The sequence below is a fragment of the Uloborus diversus genome, chromosome 7 (genome assembly GCF_026930045.1).
Source record: "Uloborus diversus isolate 005 chromosome 7, Udiv.v.3.1, whole genome shotgun sequence".
Classification (NCBI taxonomy): domain Eukaryota; kingdom Metazoa; phylum Arthropoda; class Arachnida; order Araneae; family Uloboridae; genus Uloborus; species Uloborus diversus.
In genome coordinates this window covers 165,153,079-165,172,304 of record NC_072737.1, presented here as the reverse complement: position 1 = coordinate 165,172,304, position 19,226 = coordinate 165,153,079, and the positions used below count along the sequence as shown (strand labels likewise).

At 34.6% G+C, this 19,226-nt stretch overlaps 1 protein-coding gene across 1 annotated transcript in view; it reads left to right on the top strand.

Annotated features, from left to right (window-relative positions):
* The first annotated feature begins 10,308 nt into the window (after window positions 1–10,308).
* Window positions 10,309–19,226, top strand: part of LOC129227052 (TD and POZ domain-containing protein 4-like) — a 64,381-nt gene continuing 55,463 nt past the window's right edge. Inside the window, exon 1 of the mRNA XM_054861694.1 lies at window positions 10,309–10,396. Coding sequence (XP_054717669.1) covers window positions 10,316–10,396 — 81 coding nt within the window. The 5' untranslated portion in view covers window positions 10,309–10,315. The remainder of the gene's footprint in view (window positions 10,397–19,226) is intronic.

Below are 19,226 nucleotides of genomic sequence, written 5' to 3'. Positions count from 1 at the left end.
AGGGAAAGTTCCCCTCCTGATCCTCTTTAAGTGACAGGCCTGCCTTGAGAGGCACACCCCACAGATTGAAAAGTACTGGCCTACAATGAGAACAAACAGCATTTGGTGTATAATTGAATTCTGATCAGCGGACGATGGGAAAGAGATAGAGAAATGAACTGCTTTTTTCTGCCACGTGACAATAAGTTTTAAAATGGTTACTTAATAAAATTTGTTCAATAAAGCAGGATTATTAATGGATAATTTTCTGTTAAGCTATAATAACTAAAAGGAGCATTACTTATTCCATTAAACTTTATAAAAGATGAAACATTTCAAAAAAAAAAAAAAAAAAAAATAGAGAGAAAATTTAACACATTAGCTTCGATAGGTCTCATAATGTCAAAATATTGACTGTAAAGCATACCTGATTAGCAGGCATTCAGGGGCTACTCGATAGGAGGTCACTGTGAACTTTCATAAACTTTCCTTTCCCAGAAAATTTTGTCTGACGAGTCTTCAAATTTCGAGTAGTTTTTTGTGAAATAATGCATCAAAAAGATATTTTCATTAGATGTAGTGATGTGGGTAATTAGGAATTTCATTCGGAAAATCGAGAAGTAACCCCATTTGAATAGTATAAAATCGGCGAGCCCCTGCATGTATTACACTAAACAGAATGGTACTTACCTATCACGTTCTTTTGACTTTTTGAAGACTGTTCCGTGGATGTTGATAATGATTCAGTAGTTAAAAATTGCTCAGGTTCATTTGATGTAGAAGGTTTGCTACATTTTTCCGTTTCAAGCCATCTTTCCATAGCCGTAATCGAATATGTAAAAAAAATTATTTTTACCAAGATAGGAGCGTTCTTCAGGTCACCTACTCTCAAGGAGACCAAAAGACCACATGAAATTATCTTTATTTTTGTCGGAACGTTTCCCCAATAGGGAAGCTCCTTTTATTTCTGTCTTTTTTTTTTCTGGTCATCTTGTGCTCCTTTTTTCGTTGGTCTATTGGAAGTGACATCACAGTATCCATCGCTATGCTGGCTTACGATTTGCTTTTGAAATTGCACGTTAATTTTTAGACTCCTCCTCTTTGTTTTCTATAACGTAACGATTTTTTGGTCAAATTTGAAATGCCACAAACCCATATGAGAAACCGCGCTTCGGTAAGGTTCTTTGAAGCCACGTGTTGAATAATGTCAAACACATGACACGTCCTTTCCCTTTCTACCCCAAACTTAAACTTTGACCAGCTAAGTGGTATTCTAACTTTTTGTGCATCCTTTGACCAGGGTGTTGTTGCCAGCTGCAAAAAACCGCCAAAGAGGTCTGGTGTCTCATTTTGTTTGGGTAGCATCGGGGTCGCTATAAATTGATTCGAATCGGAGAAACAAACACTGCAAAACTCGGAACAGAAACCTGGAAGCGCCGAGAAACGAGATAAGAAAGAAAGGGACAGAAATTTAGATCCCCGTCTGACTTCTGTTGACTTATTAGCACTAGGGAGAAGGTGTCCCCTTTCTAGCATCCTCCGCGGAGAGCAGAGCCATGGTTTGTCATTGGAGTTCACTTTCCGACTTTCCGTTCACTATACACATCACCTATTTTGTTTTTTTTAGTTCATTTTTTTTTTCGATGTTCATTTCGTTTTATTTGATGTGAATTAAACATGGTAAATTATGTATTATGCAAGTGTTTAAAGTCTTCAAAGCAAAAATAATTTCCCCAAAATAATGAATTTCATCTTGACAATGATCGAGGGGGTCCGATTTTCAAATATTGAGGAGGTCCGATCCTCAAATATTGGGGGGGTCCGGACCCCTTGGACCCCCCCGGCCGTGACGCCCATGTCTGGCACGACACATTCTTCATTTGTAAGAGCTGACTATGATATGATTTTGCAGCAAGTGAATTATTACTTACTGAATTTTGTGTTATATGATTTGGAAGCCATCTACGATGCTGTCAAATAACCAACCGTTTCAGAAGATAATGCGTTTTAACTTTAAAAATACTTACTTTATAGGCAGTTAGGATATCAAGATTTTAATTCCATTCACTTTTAGAGCACGCCGGTATATCATCAAAGTTTCTTCTGGGAACATCAACTTCTTAAATTCGTATTTCATCATCGAATCACCAATAATTAGTAGTCGCATACCAGTAAGGAATGTAAAGTACAAATCAAAATGAATAAATTAAAACAAAAAAGTAAAATACAAATAAATGCGGCGACGAGTTCGTTTTGGCGACTCTTTTGGCATGTTTCCTGTTCCTATTATCTGGAAGAATCCCGGGAACCGGTCCCCGATCGAGCTAACGTCGCTCCCCCCTATACCCTTTTTCCTCCCACTACGTTCGTTGCGTTCCACGCGTGCTTTTTTCCCATCGCTCTCGATTTTGCAGGATTCTTCTTGAAAAGCTTGTAAGTACTACTAATATTTCACTATTTTAATGTCTAAAATGTTAATTTTATTATCTGTGCTTTAATCTAAAATTATTTTAATCATTATTTTAATATATTAGCCGCATTTTTGCAAAAAGCATGGAGCCATGCCGCTCAACGTATCTATTCATCATTTGATTAAAAATGATCAAATTCAATTGCATGATCGCATTTAATTGCACGAATTTTATTATTTTTGTGCTCTGCGTTTCATTTTTAACCTAGATGCATTTGGATTCCTGCTAACGGCATTTTTACTAACGCATCGGCCATGCCGCGGCGAACGTGTGTTTTTTGGTGATTATTTTCTTTAATCTAACTCAATGTGATTAATCTTCTTTTTTTGGATCTTTCTAATGAATTGTTTTTGGCAAATAAGCATTGGGAAAGCATTGTATACAGTTGCTTTTTGATATCCCTTACTTTTTCAATATTTGATTGTTTATTGATTTATATTCATATCTGTTTTTCCCCTGTGTTGATTAATAATTTTGGTTTGTTTTTCCTTGTGCAGGCCTCGGAACTAGTCTCTTTTCTAGCTATTTGTCTCTCTTTTTTTGAAATGTCTCTTAAATCTCTATTTTCATGATTTAGTCTCTAAACTTTTTTTTCCGCGAGTTCTATGAAAATCTTACTTTTGACGCCTGTTGAAACGATTTCAGTTCGCGGAATTTCGTTTAGCAAACGTACGCAGCTTGACCAATCAGATCGCTTCTAATGATAAGAAAAATGGCTGTAAAAAAGGAACTTTGTCAATGGAGTGTAGTGCAATAAACCACTCCCCTACGTGCAGTTTTTTTTTTTTCAAAGAGCTATTGTGTGAAGCTTAAGGGGGGGAGGGGAATAGTCCTCAAGCCCTCTGTGTCGCCAATTCTAGGATAAGCTGTAAAGTTCAGAAGCTATCAATACAGAATAGACTTTTTTTATTGTGCAAATGTAGTTTTATTTTTCTTCTTCTTTTTTTTTTTTGTGAACATAATTTCAGGGGGAAGCGGGGAAGTATCGAATTTGAAAGGGATAAACATTTGCTTTTCAATTACTTCTGAATTAAAATAGAATATTTGTTGAAAAACTGTCAAAAAAATGGAAGATTAAAACGATAAAAAAAAGTGTAAACATGGAGCCACGTGCTTCGCGGAAAATTGGTTGCTGTTTATAAGATATCAATCTTTTTCCATCCTTCAAATATTTCAATTATTTTTCAGTTTGGAAGCTCTTATATGCAAATGTAGGACAGTTTCTTTCATTTTCATAATTTATTTTATGATTATTATTTTTTCTTTTGTGAACTTTATTTCAGGGAAACATTGGATCGGAAAGGCATAAGCATTTGATTTTACATTTATTAAAAAGCTGTTTAAAATAAAGTAATGGAAGAATAAAAGTATGTGAACGTGGAGCCACGTGCTTCGCGGAAAATTGATCGCTGTGTATAAGATTTCAATCTTTTTGCATCTTTCAAATATTTAAATTATTTTTCAGTTTGGAAGCTATTATATGCTAATGAAGGATAGCTTTTGTTTTTGTTATAATTTATTTTATTTTATTTTTGTGAACTTAATTTCAGGTAAACATTTGATCGGAGAGGAATAAGCATTTGGTTTTTAATTTGTTGTGAGCTAAAACAGAACATTTATTGAAAAGATTTTAAAAATAAATAAAGTAATGGAAGAAGCAAACATGGAACCACGTGCTTCGCCGAAAATTGATCGCAGTGTATTAGATTTCAATCTTTGTGCATCCTTCGAATATTTCAATTATTTTTCAGTTTGGAAGCTATTATATACAAATGTAGGACAGGTTTTTTTATTTAAATAATTTATTTTATGATTATTATTATTATTTTCTTTTTGTGAACTTATTTATCGAATCGGAAAGGCGTAAGCATTTGATTTTTAATTTGCTGTGAGCTAAAATAAAACATTTATTGAAAAGCTATCTATCTATACTAGTGATGGGTATAATCGAGATCATTTGATAATCGATATCTCGGAAATCGAGTACTTCTGATAATCGAGTGATTGATAATCGAGATCTTTTTAAGTCGATCACTCGAGTGATTGATAATTGAGATCTTATGAAATCGAGTACTCGAGCGATTGACTTCTCGAGATCTTTGAAATCGAGTACTCGAGCGATTGACTTCTCGAGATCTTTTGAATCGAGTACTCGAGCGATTGACTTCTCGAGATCTTTTGAATCGAGATCTCGAGACGTTTGACTCGAGTAGTTCATTTTCTGAGCTTTTCCAAAATTGAGTTGACTGCTACGGGGGTGCCCACTAAAAGGGGGGTGGGGCATGCCGCAGCCTGTGCAACTAAAATTTTTAGAGCCGGTTTTTTGAGAGGTTTTTTTTAATCTCATTTTTGGAAGGGGGAGGGGGTCCATGGCGCAGCCTGCGAAACCGAAATTTTTAGAAGCGGTTTTTTGAGAGTTTTTTTTTAATCTCATTTTAAGAGGGGGGGGGGAGAGCTCTTTCTAGACGGATGCTCCGTAACATTTGAGAGGGTGCGCCATCGCCCTGCGAAAGGGGGGAGGTGGACTTCCTTGACTTCAGTTGAATTCCCGAGTTGTTTTGGCAGGGGTGCGCTCGAGATAGGAATGTGACATTTAGCCTACCATTTAGGGGTATAATAAGGGGTGAACCCTCCTGGCTTTCAAAAGTTTTAGGTTAAGTTGTGGGGGCGGGGTATTGACACCCCCCTTTTAGAAGGGGGATTAATACACTCCCCCCAAATTCCATGAAAAATTCTAGTTTTTACATTTAAGTGGGTTTAGTTTTTTGTTTTCCGATAAAATGAGCAGATACACCTTTTGTCCCCTTACCCTCCGGTAAAGTTCGAAATGTAAGCTTGTTTTAGGGGGTCGATTCGATAGATTTTAGTCTTCATTTTGGGATCGCGATCCTTGGGGGATGCAGGTTCGACTAGATTCCCTGTTAGCTTGTCAGAAACTAGGAGCTCGGCATTTGGGCGACTGAGCGATTTATTCGAACGGTTATGCATTTGAACTAATGATTTTCAGTTATCACGTGATTATTTCGAATGATTTCGGGCTCTCAAACACAAAGTTAATTATGTAAACAAGTAAGGGAATAGTTGCTCTGCGCAAAAGTACTCATTCTTTCCTAGTTTATAGCTTTGCTTTTTTTTTTTTTTGATGCTTTTGTTAAGAGTAGTTAAGTATATTTATCTGACTAATACATGAGAAGGGAGGGTAAAATATTTCTGATTGCGTTTTCCAGAGGATTGGGATTCCTGGCGCATTGAAAAACGTACAAGTGTGACTTGAAGTGCATTGAAATTCATGATTATTTTTTTTCTTTCTTGATCCGCTCTTTTTTATTTTTATTTTTCATTCGTCGACTTTAGGAATATGCAATAACAGTAAAAGTGTAGGGAGTGAAGTTGAAATGTTTCTGAGTGCATTAAAAAGAAATATTGAAGTTTGTCGTGTGGGATTAATTTTAGCTTCCACTCTTCGGCCCAATTTTTAAATAAAAACTACATTTTATACAGATTGTTTTTTTTTTTTTTTTTTGAAATTCCATACGCAAGATATTTGTGACTTCTTGTGTGCGTAGCATTTATTTTCGCGTGGGTAGTTAAATTTAAGTATTTTGCTTGTTTTACTCGCTTCTGTTTATGTCATATTCCTTATAGTTTCGTAAATGTTGATTAGTATATTATTTACTCAACTTAAAAATTTTCAGTCAATTAATGTGCTGATTTTATGGGTTTTTTTTTTTTTTTTTTTTTTTGTAAAGTTGAGACAAAACTGCTGGAAATGCTTAGGCTCGCAACGGTCCATTTCGGAACTTAAGGTTCCGTAGCTACGTTTCATTTTCCGTGCGCTGGTCCTCAAGAAGATTAAAATTGATTGTCAAGTTTCTCTGAAAAGCAGATTACGTATTCGGTTTTCAAATCATCCGAAATGCTTGATAACCGAGCATTCCACAACAAACAATATATTATATAAGAGAGCGCGGGGGAAGGGGGTAAATGGCGCAGACCGCACCATTGAAGTTTTGAAAAGGAAAGGGTAACTTAAGCGGGCTTTAATTTATTTTAGGGGTTCAACGTCGCATTTGAGGGATGAGTGTCATCGCCATGGGGGGGGGGGGCATACCGGTCAAGGGCGCCCATATGTAAAATTTTAAGGCGGGGGGGGGGGCTCAGATATTTTCCCCATGGTTTAATAGGATATTTTCCCCATAGAAACCGATTTCAGTACAGATTAGAGTTATTAAAATTTGACATTTTTAATAACTCATTGATTAATTGCTGGAGAAGAAATGATTTAACATTTTTTGCAAAAGAAAAAAAAAAAAGTACTAAAAGCAAGGATGTCTTAATTTCAAAGAAGGGGAAGGGGGCTTGAGCCCCCACTTGCCCCCCCCCCCCTATATGGAAGCCCTTGATACCGGTTTAATATATTTTTAAGTTTAACAACTCTCAATTTTAAACCTGCTAGTGTCGCCCAACGACTTGCCCATATTATCATTATCCCTCACTTTTTAATAGAAATTGTACATACGTACGTATTTAATCTTAATAACTGTCAAGTTCAAAACAGTATGGAAAGCGTTTCTCTATCCTTTGCTTCAAGATTTCACCACCGGATCACACCAGGGGCGGATACAGAAAACCATTTGAAGGTGGGTGGGGATCATGCTGAAGAAAGCCCTCCCCCATGAACGAAATTCCCGTTTTAAGTACGAAAAAATTCTGAAACTTTTTTGGGGGTCAATAAAAAGCCCCAAATCGGTCAGGAATAAGGCACATAATTGGGGATAAACGTTGCAAATTAATTTCACAAGCAATAAAACAAAGTAGTAGTTCAAATATTTTCTTTGAAAAATAATTGATGTATTGAAAAGATAAGATACTGTCATCGTTTGCATTTTATGCATAAATTATTTGAACACAATGTGTACGGATACTATTCTCGAGAGTTCAGGGGGGGGGGTATCATGACCCCCACGACCCTCCATTGTATCCGCCACTCACACAACACATGCCCCTCCATAAATCCGCTCATATGATAATTAACAATTTTCGTTCTAAAAATATCGTTCGATTATTAAGGAATCTCTCAATTATCGAAAATTCGAAGCCAAACATTCAACTATTACCCCATTCGAATAAAGCAAGAGAAAAGCAATCATTCGATTTTAAAAATCATTCCAAATCTATTCATTCCAATAGCAAAGGGCACCACCTATGAAGCTCTTCCCCCAAGAGCAATACCCCCCAAAAGAGACAAAAACCCCTAAAAATTACAATCCCGCAGTTTACGTCAAAACTCCCCCCCCCCCTCCCCTCTTATTTGCACCCATAGGAATGAATTACACGAGAAGTTAACCACTTGTTTTATTAAGAAATAACTAAGTACTTTTGTGCCGAGAAGTAACATGAAATAACAAACGTTTTGTATCCCAAATATACAGAGTATTGCAGAAACGTGTTTCGGAGTTTTAAGGTACCCTTTTTTCAACAAAATAGTAAGCTTTTACATATAAGGGGCCATTCCTTTGTTCCGTATGGATGATTTTGGCCATTTTTGACCCCTTCCCCCCATGTAAGGGTACGTAAGGTTTTTCAAACCCCTCCCCCTATTCTTGCGTAAGATTCCATTTCGTTTTTCGAAATAATGAAATAACTAATTTAATATCACTGGAATCGAAATTTAATTCACTATTATTAAATTAAACCTTTTTGTGTGAAGAAATATATACTGAAAAGTTGAAATCTAGACTGAATGTGTTTTCGACATTTTTTTGTATATGATGCGATAGTAGTTAAAAATAAAACATGCCATACAATAGTGCAATTCTTTTATTATGTTTTACATAATTAATTCTTCGTAAAACAAATAAAAAACAGTCATCCTAATACGTTTTTATTTTCCAGACGCAAATGAAACATCGACTTGGAAAATACTGCGTAAGAATGCGCTTGAACCCCTCCCCCCCCCCCCGAAGTATGTAGACATTTTTCCAACCCCACCCCCTCGGGACCCTTACGTAATTAATGAATGGTCCGTAAAGACATCCAGTAATGTCCTTACATCCACAATCTCACTATTTTGCGTTGAAAAAAGGGTTCCTTGAAACCCCGAAACACGTGTCTGCCTATTGCAATTGTATCATTGCCCAATCGTATAGTCGAAGGTGAACGTAAGGGGGAAGCCGTCCCCTCAGGTTTGCAACTCAAGTATTCCCCCTTTTTACCTGAACTATAATTTTAATGCCTCTCAAGTTAGAACCTTATTATCGCCTCCAACCTTTACTTCCACCACCGGGACACACAACACATGTCTCCCACAGACCCGTCCATGTGTTCATTCATTAACACCTTTCGCTCAGAACATATCATTAGACTACCAAGCATCCCCAAAGAATCATTTGATAATCAAGCATTCAACAGTATACATTCAATTATAACACTATTCGAATGAAACATTTGAAAGGCAATTATTTGATTGTAATACCATTTAGATCGCAAGGGTATCTATCTATTCCTCAAGTGTGCTGGCACACTTTTTAAAATTAATGATTCTCTCTCCCCCTCAAGAAGGACTCTCCCTAAAAAAGTCTAACGTCCATCAGGAATTTCAATGGCGCAGTCTGCGCAATGACCCACCTCCCCTGTGGGTTCCTCAGCGCAGCCCGTCTTTCTGGGGGAAGGGTTAAAAGGTTTCAATGCAAATTTTTTCGGAAGACAGAAAAGAACCATGCTTATTCATAAGTAAAATCATTAACTTTTCAAAGCCAGCCCTTTGACCGCCTAAATTACGGATCCGGCCTTGCATCTAAAACACTTCAGAAGCAAGGGTGCCCACCCGCCCTGAGGTCAAGCCCCCTCCCCCCACCCTAAATATCGCAGAGACCTCCCCCCAACAAATGAGAAAAATACCCCTTAAAACATCCCCCCCCCCTAAAATGTCAATAGCACAGTCTGCGCCATGACCCCCCCCCCTCCCTCCATAGGTGGGCACCCTTGTCAGAAGTCAACTATATTGAGAGCTTCATTCGATTATCAAATCGATCGAAGAATACACTGCTCGAGTGATTGACATCTCGAGAACTCAACATCTCGAGAAGTTCAAAGCGAGAACTCGAGTAGTTGATCGCTCGAGCACTCGGAAAGTGATAATCGAGAAGTCGAGCAGTTGATCGCTCGAGTTCTCAGAAAGGGATAATCGAGAACTCGAGAAGTTCATCGCTCGAGAACTCGAAAAGAGATAATCGAGAACTCGAGATACGATAATCGAGAACTCGTGGTAATCGAGTTCTCGAATGATCTTGAATAATCGAGTGATTCGATTATGAGAACTCGATTATGCCCATCACTAATCTATACATATAGTAAAATAAGATGTTTGTGTGTGTGTGTGTGTGGCGCGCATCCTGGGAAAACGGTAAGGCCTAGAAAGATGAAATTTGATATACAGGTGTAGTTTTTGCTGAAGTTGTGCACCTCGGGCTTCGATTTTTGATATTTTAATTAGAAAAAAAAGTTATTTAATGTTTTACGTGATTTTTAGTACTTTTAACCTCACAGGCCCCGAACCAATCGCGCCAGACACATATTTTTTGTATTATAGTATCGGAAATTTAATTTTAAATATGATGAACAAAAAAATTTTCAAGATAGAGCAATTTTTGTATTTTTTATGAATTTTTGAAAAAACCTTTATTTTGCATTTTTTTCTGGGTTTAATTTTTTTCTAAACGCATCCCGTGAAAAATATAATAACCTCTTTTCTACAATTTTACTATGTAGTAGCCAGAACATTTCGTCCTCTACAGAAAAAAAAAGTTTTCAAAAATATTCAAAAGTTTTTTTTTTTTACAATTTTTTAAAGGAAGAACGAAGATATGAGCTACCGCTTCACGGAAGATCTGCTGTCCGCTGACCGTTTCGGATATCACGTAACGCACCCACGGAATCTAACTGAAGTACGTAACTTGCTTTTTTCTTTTCTTCCTTTCGAAGTATTCATTCGCTTTTTTTTTCTTTCCAGGTATTTCATTTGTTTCTCCCCCCCCCCCCCCCGAATGTTTTGCTAAACATTCGATTTCGGTAAATCAAACGGACCACATCGGATCGGTTTGGTCACTTTTTTTTTTTGAATTTCAATAAAAACTGTTTTTTATACTTTGGCAAACTCCGGGTACCACAGAGACACCAATTTTTTGTGCTATTAAAATAAATAAGTAAGCGCGCTTTTTTTGCATGATTTTCTTTTTGTTACGGAATAAGATTGGAGGTTAGATCAAAATAAATAGAGATAGATGAGAAAATTTAGAGATAGATCGAATATAGGTAGATAGATATACATTGAGTGTACAAAAAAAATTTTTTTTTTTCGAATTAGTACTTTTTTTCTTTGAAAAAGATTGTTAATTACTATCAGAGGTAAATTTGCATGGATCTAGAGAAAGATAAATCTACAGGTCGATGTACAGTGAGAATGAATGGCACAAAAAAAAAAAAAAAAAAAAGATAGAGATGGATTGATTAATACTGCTGCCAAATTTATTTAAACAACCGCCGAAGGCGGCAAACTTGAAGTAAAAAGGTAAATGACAAGTTAGCCAAACAGCCGCCGTAGGTGGCTGCTTGCACATTGGATGTCAATGCCCCCCTCCCTCCACCACATACACCATGACTTTGAAAAAACAATGCTTTCACATAAAAGTGGAAGTGCTTTTTGTTATTTTTCGACAAAATTTGCATGAAGAGTACGTCGTTTGTGTCTCCCCTCCCCCTCCTTTAAAAATATTCCTAACGACGAAACTGGAGATAGATCTAGAAAATATTTTATTTAAATTAATAATGATATAGATTGATTGATAACGCCACGAAACTTATTTAAGCAGCCGCCGAAGGTGGCAAGATTGGCGTAAAAAAGCAGATAATAATATTGATATATAGAGAAAAACATTGATTAATACCTTCGCTAAATTGTCTAAGCAGCCGGCGAAGGCGGCAACCCTGGCATAAAAAGGCGGACCAGCTGGTCGCCGAAGGCGGCTAGTTTAAAATAGAGTAATGGAAAAATAAAAGTTTGCGAACACGGAGCCACGTGCTTCGCCGAAAATTGATCGCTGTGTAATAGATTTCAATCTTTTTGCATCCATCAAATATTTCATGTATTTTTTACTTTCGAAGTTCTCATATGGAAGCATAGGATAGCTTCTTGTACTGCAATAATGTATTTTAATTTTATTTTTATTATCTTTTTTTCTTTTTGCAAACTTAATTTCCATGTAAGATTTCATTCTTTTTGCTTTCTTCAAATATTTTTCAGTTTTGGAGCAATCATGTGCCAGTGTAGGATAGCTTTTTTTTAATTACAATATAATGTATTTTAATTTTATTTACTTTTTTATTACCTTATTTTTTATGAACATAGTTTAAAGATAGAAAGAAATAAGCATTTCATTTTTAATTTTTTTTTAAATTTAAATAAAATATTTTTTAAAAAGCATTGAAAAAACAAAACTGAAAATTATAAAATAATAATAATATGCCAAACTGACGTTGTTATTTCTTATTTTACTTTTTATGCACAAAGGTATTTTTTAACCAGGGGTGCCGACCTAGGAGGGAGGGGGGGGGTCATGGCACACACTGCGCCATTGAAATTTTTAGGGAGGGTTGTTTTGAGAGGTATTTTTTCATTTTTAGGGGGTGGGGGGGGCTCTTACTTTTTTTGTGGGGGTGGGGGTCTTTGCAAAATTTAGGGGCGGTGTGCCCTTTTTCTAAGGGGAGGGAGCACCCCTGATTTAACTTGAGCTTCGTAGAGAACTGATTATTGTATTTTAGACTTCAATCCTTTTGCATCCGAAAATAATATAATTATTAAGTTTGAAAACTATCACATCCACATCCTTGTATGAAATGGCTTTTTCATTGCAATAAACTTATTTTAAGGAAAGTACTACATTTGAAACAAATAAACATTTAATTTATTGTTTGAAATTAATTTATAAATAATTAAGTAATAAAAAGAAGAGTATTCAGACATTGCAAAAAGTTTCGCAGAAAATTGCTTGCTGCATTTCAGATTTCAATCCTTTTGCGTAATTTATTTATTATTATTTTTGTTAGATATTTCGAGGAACTTTTCTTTTCAGTTTTGTTTCAAAACTGAAGTAAAACTTAGCTTTAAATGTTTTTCTTCTCAAAATTGAATTTATAATCCTTTTCTATCCTGCAAATATTTCAATTAGTTTTAAATGTGGAAGTTATTCTTATCATATTAGCTTAGAATGCCTTTTTATTTTAATTTATTCTTAATGAATTATTGATAAATCTTTTTTGCAGACTGAACTTGAATGAAATTAGCATTTTTGTTTGATCATTTGGAAAAAGAGAATAAATTAAAATTAAATAGTTATTTCAAAATTTCTAATGAGATATTTGGATGCCTCACTTGACAAATTGACTAACTCCATAAAACAAAAAGTAGATAATAGTTATGAAGAAGATGGTGTTATCCATAAGAGTAAATAGGCCCTCGTGGCTCGTGTTACATTTTCTGCCATCACATGTTCAGAAAGATACTGAACCCATATTTAATATAAATTCACATACTAAGCATTGATAAACTATTAAAGCAGAAATGATGATTTTTTTAAAAAGTGGAGTTAATCGATTTGACAATTGAGGCATCCATTAAAAAATATATATAAATAAATGAAAAGCTTTCAACTTTGTATGCTTTGCAGAAAAATGTTAGCTGTGTTAGAGGTTGCATGCTGCAGAGTGTAGAAATCATTTTTTTTTTTTTGAAGTATTTTATCAAAGCCTGGACTATATACGGACCTCCTATTGCTAGTCAACAATTAGCCAAATTTTAAAAGTTTTAGCCTTATCCCAAAACTTTTAGCAAAAGACTTAAATTCAATAAATGTTTAAAGGAGAATTTTTGTGTTTTTTTTTTCTTCACTTCAATGAGAAAAACGAATAATTTTATAAAAAATGCATTGTAGTGCTTATTATTTTCACTATGCAGTTTACACTTAAGGCTGCTCTTCAGTGGGGAAGAAAAACGATCCCGCTTGAAAATGGGTCTTTTCTTTAAACGAAAGCAGTGTACATCAGTGAAATGATTGACACTTCAACAACCAATAGAACGAACGGTGACCGATGAAAGTGTGGATCATGTGACCTGTCACATTTTGCAGGGGGACAGACCGGACGCTCCCCCTGTTGTGCAAGCCAAGGGAGGTACGAAACGGGGAACCCCGCTCTGCTATGCCATCTAGGGCTTCCAGAGAACGGACCTTTCGGCCGGGGCCCCCCTACCCGTAAGGGAACGAGAACTAAACCACTTACGACTTTAGACACCGTGGACCCAGGTACGGACCTGACTCCGGTGGTGCCCATTGCCTACTCACTGTTCCACTCGATAGCCATTGGGCAGATACAAATCTGCTCAAACGCAAGTAAAGAGTGGTCAGCCAAGGGAGGTATAGCTGTCGGCGAAATGAAACCGCAGCTTTTTACAGACCCTTCCAAGGAAATTCTAGTTCTTTCCCTCTTGAGTCTTGTCTACATAGGTAAAAGAAAAATAACTCAATGTAAAAGGCGCGGAATTTTACATTGCCGCGTATTTTGCAATCCTACTTGTGATATTAATTTATTTGTATTCGCGCTAAAATTAATTTTGAAACGAAGATTTTTTCCCTCATTAATACGGTTTCAGATCTCATCTAGGAAAAATTAACAAATGAATGAATATTTGCAATAAATAAATTCATAAATTCGTTTTATTTTTAGAACAATGTTCGTTATTGAAAATTGATGATTTCAAAAAGGAAGGAAAAAAAAAAGATAGCCTGCATGACCACACTGAATTTTAACGAAATGAACTCTTGAATTGTAACCAAAAAATTTTCTTTAAAAATGGATGATCCTACTTAATATATTTAAAAAATCAAGTGCCGAATAAAAGTGGGGACTAAAAATACCAGTTATCGGTTGGCGAAATTGTTTCGCTTCCGCTGCCTGTTTGCCACTCTCCCTAACCCCATCCGAGTTGCCAGAAAGCATTCTTCTTAAAAATGAAACTAGATCCTCTTTGCATAGTTAATACTTAATTGCACAATTAACATTAATGCCACTAATTAGTTACACTAATCTTTATTTGAACTGATAATATTTACATTTTAGTGGTAAATTAAATGCTACTTTGTTGGCTAGTTACCTGTTTTACAAATGGAGTGGCGACTACAAAAAATGTGGCTACTATAATTGCCTTTTCTCACCACTGGTGACCAGAAAATTCCCCCAATCTTTATCTTTGAATCCTTTTCTTTTTGAAAAAATATTTATTTATTTATCTTATTACTATATGCAGATGAGAAGGTTACGATAGCATTTCTCAAGGGGTTCTTATAGTGAAAGTTCTTTCAAATTGAGCATAACGGCAAAGTCGCGGACGGCAACGGAGAAGGATACCCTGAATTTGAAAAATTAAAGATTTTTCTGTGATCTTTCTTTGTATGCAGGGGTGCTCACCCTGCTCCAAACTCAAAGGCACAAATCACCCCTTCACCCACTCTCAAGGTTTGTAAACTATCTTACGCTGAAATTTTGGAATAAAGCTAAACCTAGCACTTTTAGAGTTTCAGATTCCCAGGTACTAAATTCGGCAAAATACATGAGGTATTACATACACTATATGACCAAAAGTATTGGGACACTTTCAAAAATTCACAATTTTACAGATTTCTCGAGAAATAAAAGACCAATTGCTCTCTGCTCTGTAATTTTTTTCACATGAAAAGTATACTCCAGAGTCAAATCCAATAACAATTAAGTCTGCTATTCATTTAGGGGACCAGCAACAAAATATACGTTCTTATCATGAATCACTCTGTAACGATGGCAGGAAAGTGTTGCCAGTTTGCGAACGACCACTTACCATTCGTCGCATATCCTAGAATTATAGAAATTCGGCTCATTAGATCGCTGATAACTTTTTAAATTTTAAAGAAATTGCGGTGGAATTTTTTTCATGGATTGTAAGAAGTATCTGAGCTTTGGATTATGAACGTTATAAATTGCTATCTTCCGTGCATGCGCAGTGAAAAAATAATTGCTTTAATTGTTCATATTTCATCAATTTTTCCATATTTTAACTTCAAATTTTATTATTATGTCTCTCTAAAATGCTGTCAAATATTCTAAAAATTTAGTAACGTTCGACGAAATACTCTGCGTGATATGAGGCGAAAACCTTCAAAAAATTTGCATTTTTGAAAGAAATGCTTATATTTCCATGGGTATAAGAGATACTTTCACATAAATATAAAAATAAGTTTTTGATAAATTTTTTCTGAAAATTATAGCTTATTCCCAGCAATTTACAATGAAAAATGACCAAAAATCCTTTTTTTTTTATTTCCTCAATTTGTTGTTGATCCCTAAATGAATAGCAGACTTAATTTTTATTGGAAAATGACAACTAGAGTATACATTTTATGCGAAGCAAATTATAGAGCAATTGCTCTATTATTTCTCGAGAAATCCCTAAAAATGTGAATTTTTGAAAGTGTCCCAATATTTTTGGTCATATAGTGTATATAGCGCTTCTGCTTCAACACATTGAGTTTTTATTAAAATTTTCTAACAAGTCTTGTGAGTATCTGATCCTTGTGTTAGTTGTCATGTAATAAATATTAAGGGTTGTCCTTTTTCTCAGGAGGTACGAAAATATCTGCCTGAAAAAAAAATCTCGAAATACTTAGGTGAAAAAAATCTCAACCCCTCGCTCTGCCAGATTTTAAAGTTTTTATCGCTCTGCCTCGTTATTATGCATCTTGCATTTAATGAATCAATAATAAAAAATAAAAAAAAGGGCAAGAAACAGATTTGCAGGAAATACATAAAGTTACGACAAAAATGAAAATGAACAGCTTACATTTAGGAAAGCAATTATAAGTACAAGTAAGGGTGTTTCACAATTAAAAAAAAAAAAAAAGACAAACTTTTTTTTTAAAGTTCTGTGTTACGCACTTCTGTACCGAAAAGTTATAGTATCGTGTCTTCAGTCACAGAATAAAATGAATGTTCTAATCAAATGATTATTAGTAATTTTATCATTCGTACTGAACAAAAATCTTTTTTGAGATCCCACATTTTCCATTCTATTGACTCCTAGTAATATGCAAATACAGCGAGAGAAAGGATTTAGCTTCTTGTTTAAGAGAGGGAACCATTTCTATATTTAATTAATATGATCTTTATCGTAAGCATACTATTTACTCAGAAATACTCCCTATTTTTCCAAGCACTCTGTTTGGGGGCTATGCCTTTTAATTTTCTCGAAAATAAAATTTTCAAAATGCAGTTTTAAACGATCTTTGGTAGTATTTGGAAAATGGTTCGGAAGCTTTCCCCGCATTTTTTCGAAATAGTCTAAAAACGCAGTCTTAGTGTGATGTTTGGGGGGTGGGGGGGGAGGCAAAAATGTCAAAGTGTTATAAACATGATTGTAGGCCATCTTTAGTAACGTTCTGGGACATGCAGGTTTTTGAAATCAAAGTTCCAAAAATGCAATTTAAGAAAACTTTTTTTTTTTTTTTTTATGGTCAAAGAAAGACTTTTCGCAAACTCCCTTCCCGAAATTTTTCGAAATTAAAGTCATAAAAACGAAATTTTAAGACGATCTTTAATTATGTTTTTTTTAAGGGAGGAGGAGGGGGGGGGGTGCTTATGTGACCTGAAAACCATTAATGTCCGTAATTATTTTTTTCTACATTGTATTAAAATATTGATCTAGCTTCTGAAAATGAAAATAGAAAGCAGTGAAAACTTGTAACCCCCATTCTATATTGTTCACATCTTAGTTAGCTTTGTCAGCAACATAAGGCTGAAAACGTCATAAAAACTAATACATACAATGCTTAGTAATTCTAGCATGGTGTGTTTTTTACATTAACCGAATCATATTAAATTACTAATATATTTTTCATGATTTCCTATGTATTTAATGAGTATGTTGGTGTACGGGATGTTTTCCGCAACTGGATAAATGTTTTTGAAAAGTATTTTTATTCTCCAAAAATACAGCTTCCAAATTCTTAAAAAGACAAACAAATAAAAAAAACTTTTTATTGTAAAAAGTTTCTGAAGACATCAGAAAGCCTTCTGTATTTTTGTTTTCTTATCAATCTTAAATGTCGGTATTAGTAATCTGGAAATTTTGTATTTGGATGAAATTTTGTTTTTAATTTCATCCACATTGATGTTTTTTTTTTTTTCTGAAATGTAATTTTACACCCACCTCCCCTTTTAAAAGTAAAATCTACTTAAGTTAAACCTTGAATGAACACAAACAATTAGTAACTATGGCGACGAAAATTTGACTTCTTAGTAAATATTAAAACAACGAGCTAGAGTTATTCTTGTCATCATGACAATCTGAAAAATCAGAGCAACATCAGCTTTGGTCAAGTAAAGATAATAAGCATTCGCAATTGATCAAAAAAAAAAAAAACTTATTTTTTTCTGGAAGAATAAATATTGCCCTGAATTTTAGTTGTTTTCCAAAAATGATAGCGCTGTTGGAGAAATAATATTTAAGCAAACGTACTTAAAGAAATATAAAACATGTTTTTTAATTGTAAAGACCAGTGGTTGGAAAAACTACATTTTTTTTTTGTAGCGAACTACAACTACAACTACTTTGTTACAAATGTAGTTAACTACAACTACTTTTTTCAAAATGTAGCAACTACAAACTACTTTTGAAATGTAGTCGCTACTTCGCTACTTTCCAAAAAATAAGTAAATAAAAAACATACACAATAGGTTGTCCCTCAAAAAATGAGAGTCGATTTTTCAAGTCGCGTACACTCTTGTATTTTTCTTCTTATGTCAAAACAATTGTGAAGAAAAGTTTCATAAAATTTGCACAACGGCAACCCGTGCCGACTTGCACCTGAAAGTGTAAAACAGTACTTGTATGCTAGGCCAAATCGAAAAAAAAAAAAAGCTTTTTTTAGAAACTCGAAATTCCTGTAGAAAAAACGCTGCCCTTTTCCCAACACCCCACATGTACCACAAGAACAATTCAAATTAAAAAAAAATAGATATGTCACACTTGACCTAAAATTTATAATTTTATTTAAAAAATTGTTTTTTTTTTTTATTATTTTTCAGTTATATTTTAAAAAATTACATATAAATTTTAATAGAATATCAAGTTCAAAAATTACTGGCGAACACATTTACAGATCAACAATTACAAACGAATAATAAAAAAATATATATTTTAAATGAAAAATTTAACTCAACCTGGAAAAAATCCATATCTTTGAGTACTATGTGGGAGACTGAAAAATTGCAGGAAAGCAAAAATTTCTTTTTAACGTAATTACCTACTTTTCTACTTTACTGTTTATATTTTTTAGCTTGATAATTTCATAAAATCTTAAACTAAAACTTAATCAAAAACTTATTTTTGAAGAAACTATAAATGTTAGGCCACGTGTGGGATATCTAAATGGTTTTTAATTTGAATAAATATTTTTGTGGTGCATATGTGGGGTGTAGGAGCAACGTTTTATCAACAGAATTGTTGAGTTTCTAAAAAAACATTTTATTTTAATTTGGTCTAGCACTATGCAAGTGCTGGTTCACACTTTCAGACATAATCGGCACTTGTTGCCGTTGTTCAAATTATATGATTTTTTTTTTTTTTTTTTGACATAAAAGGATAAAATATAAGAGAGTGTGCGACTTGAAAAATCAACATTCGATTTTGGGGGG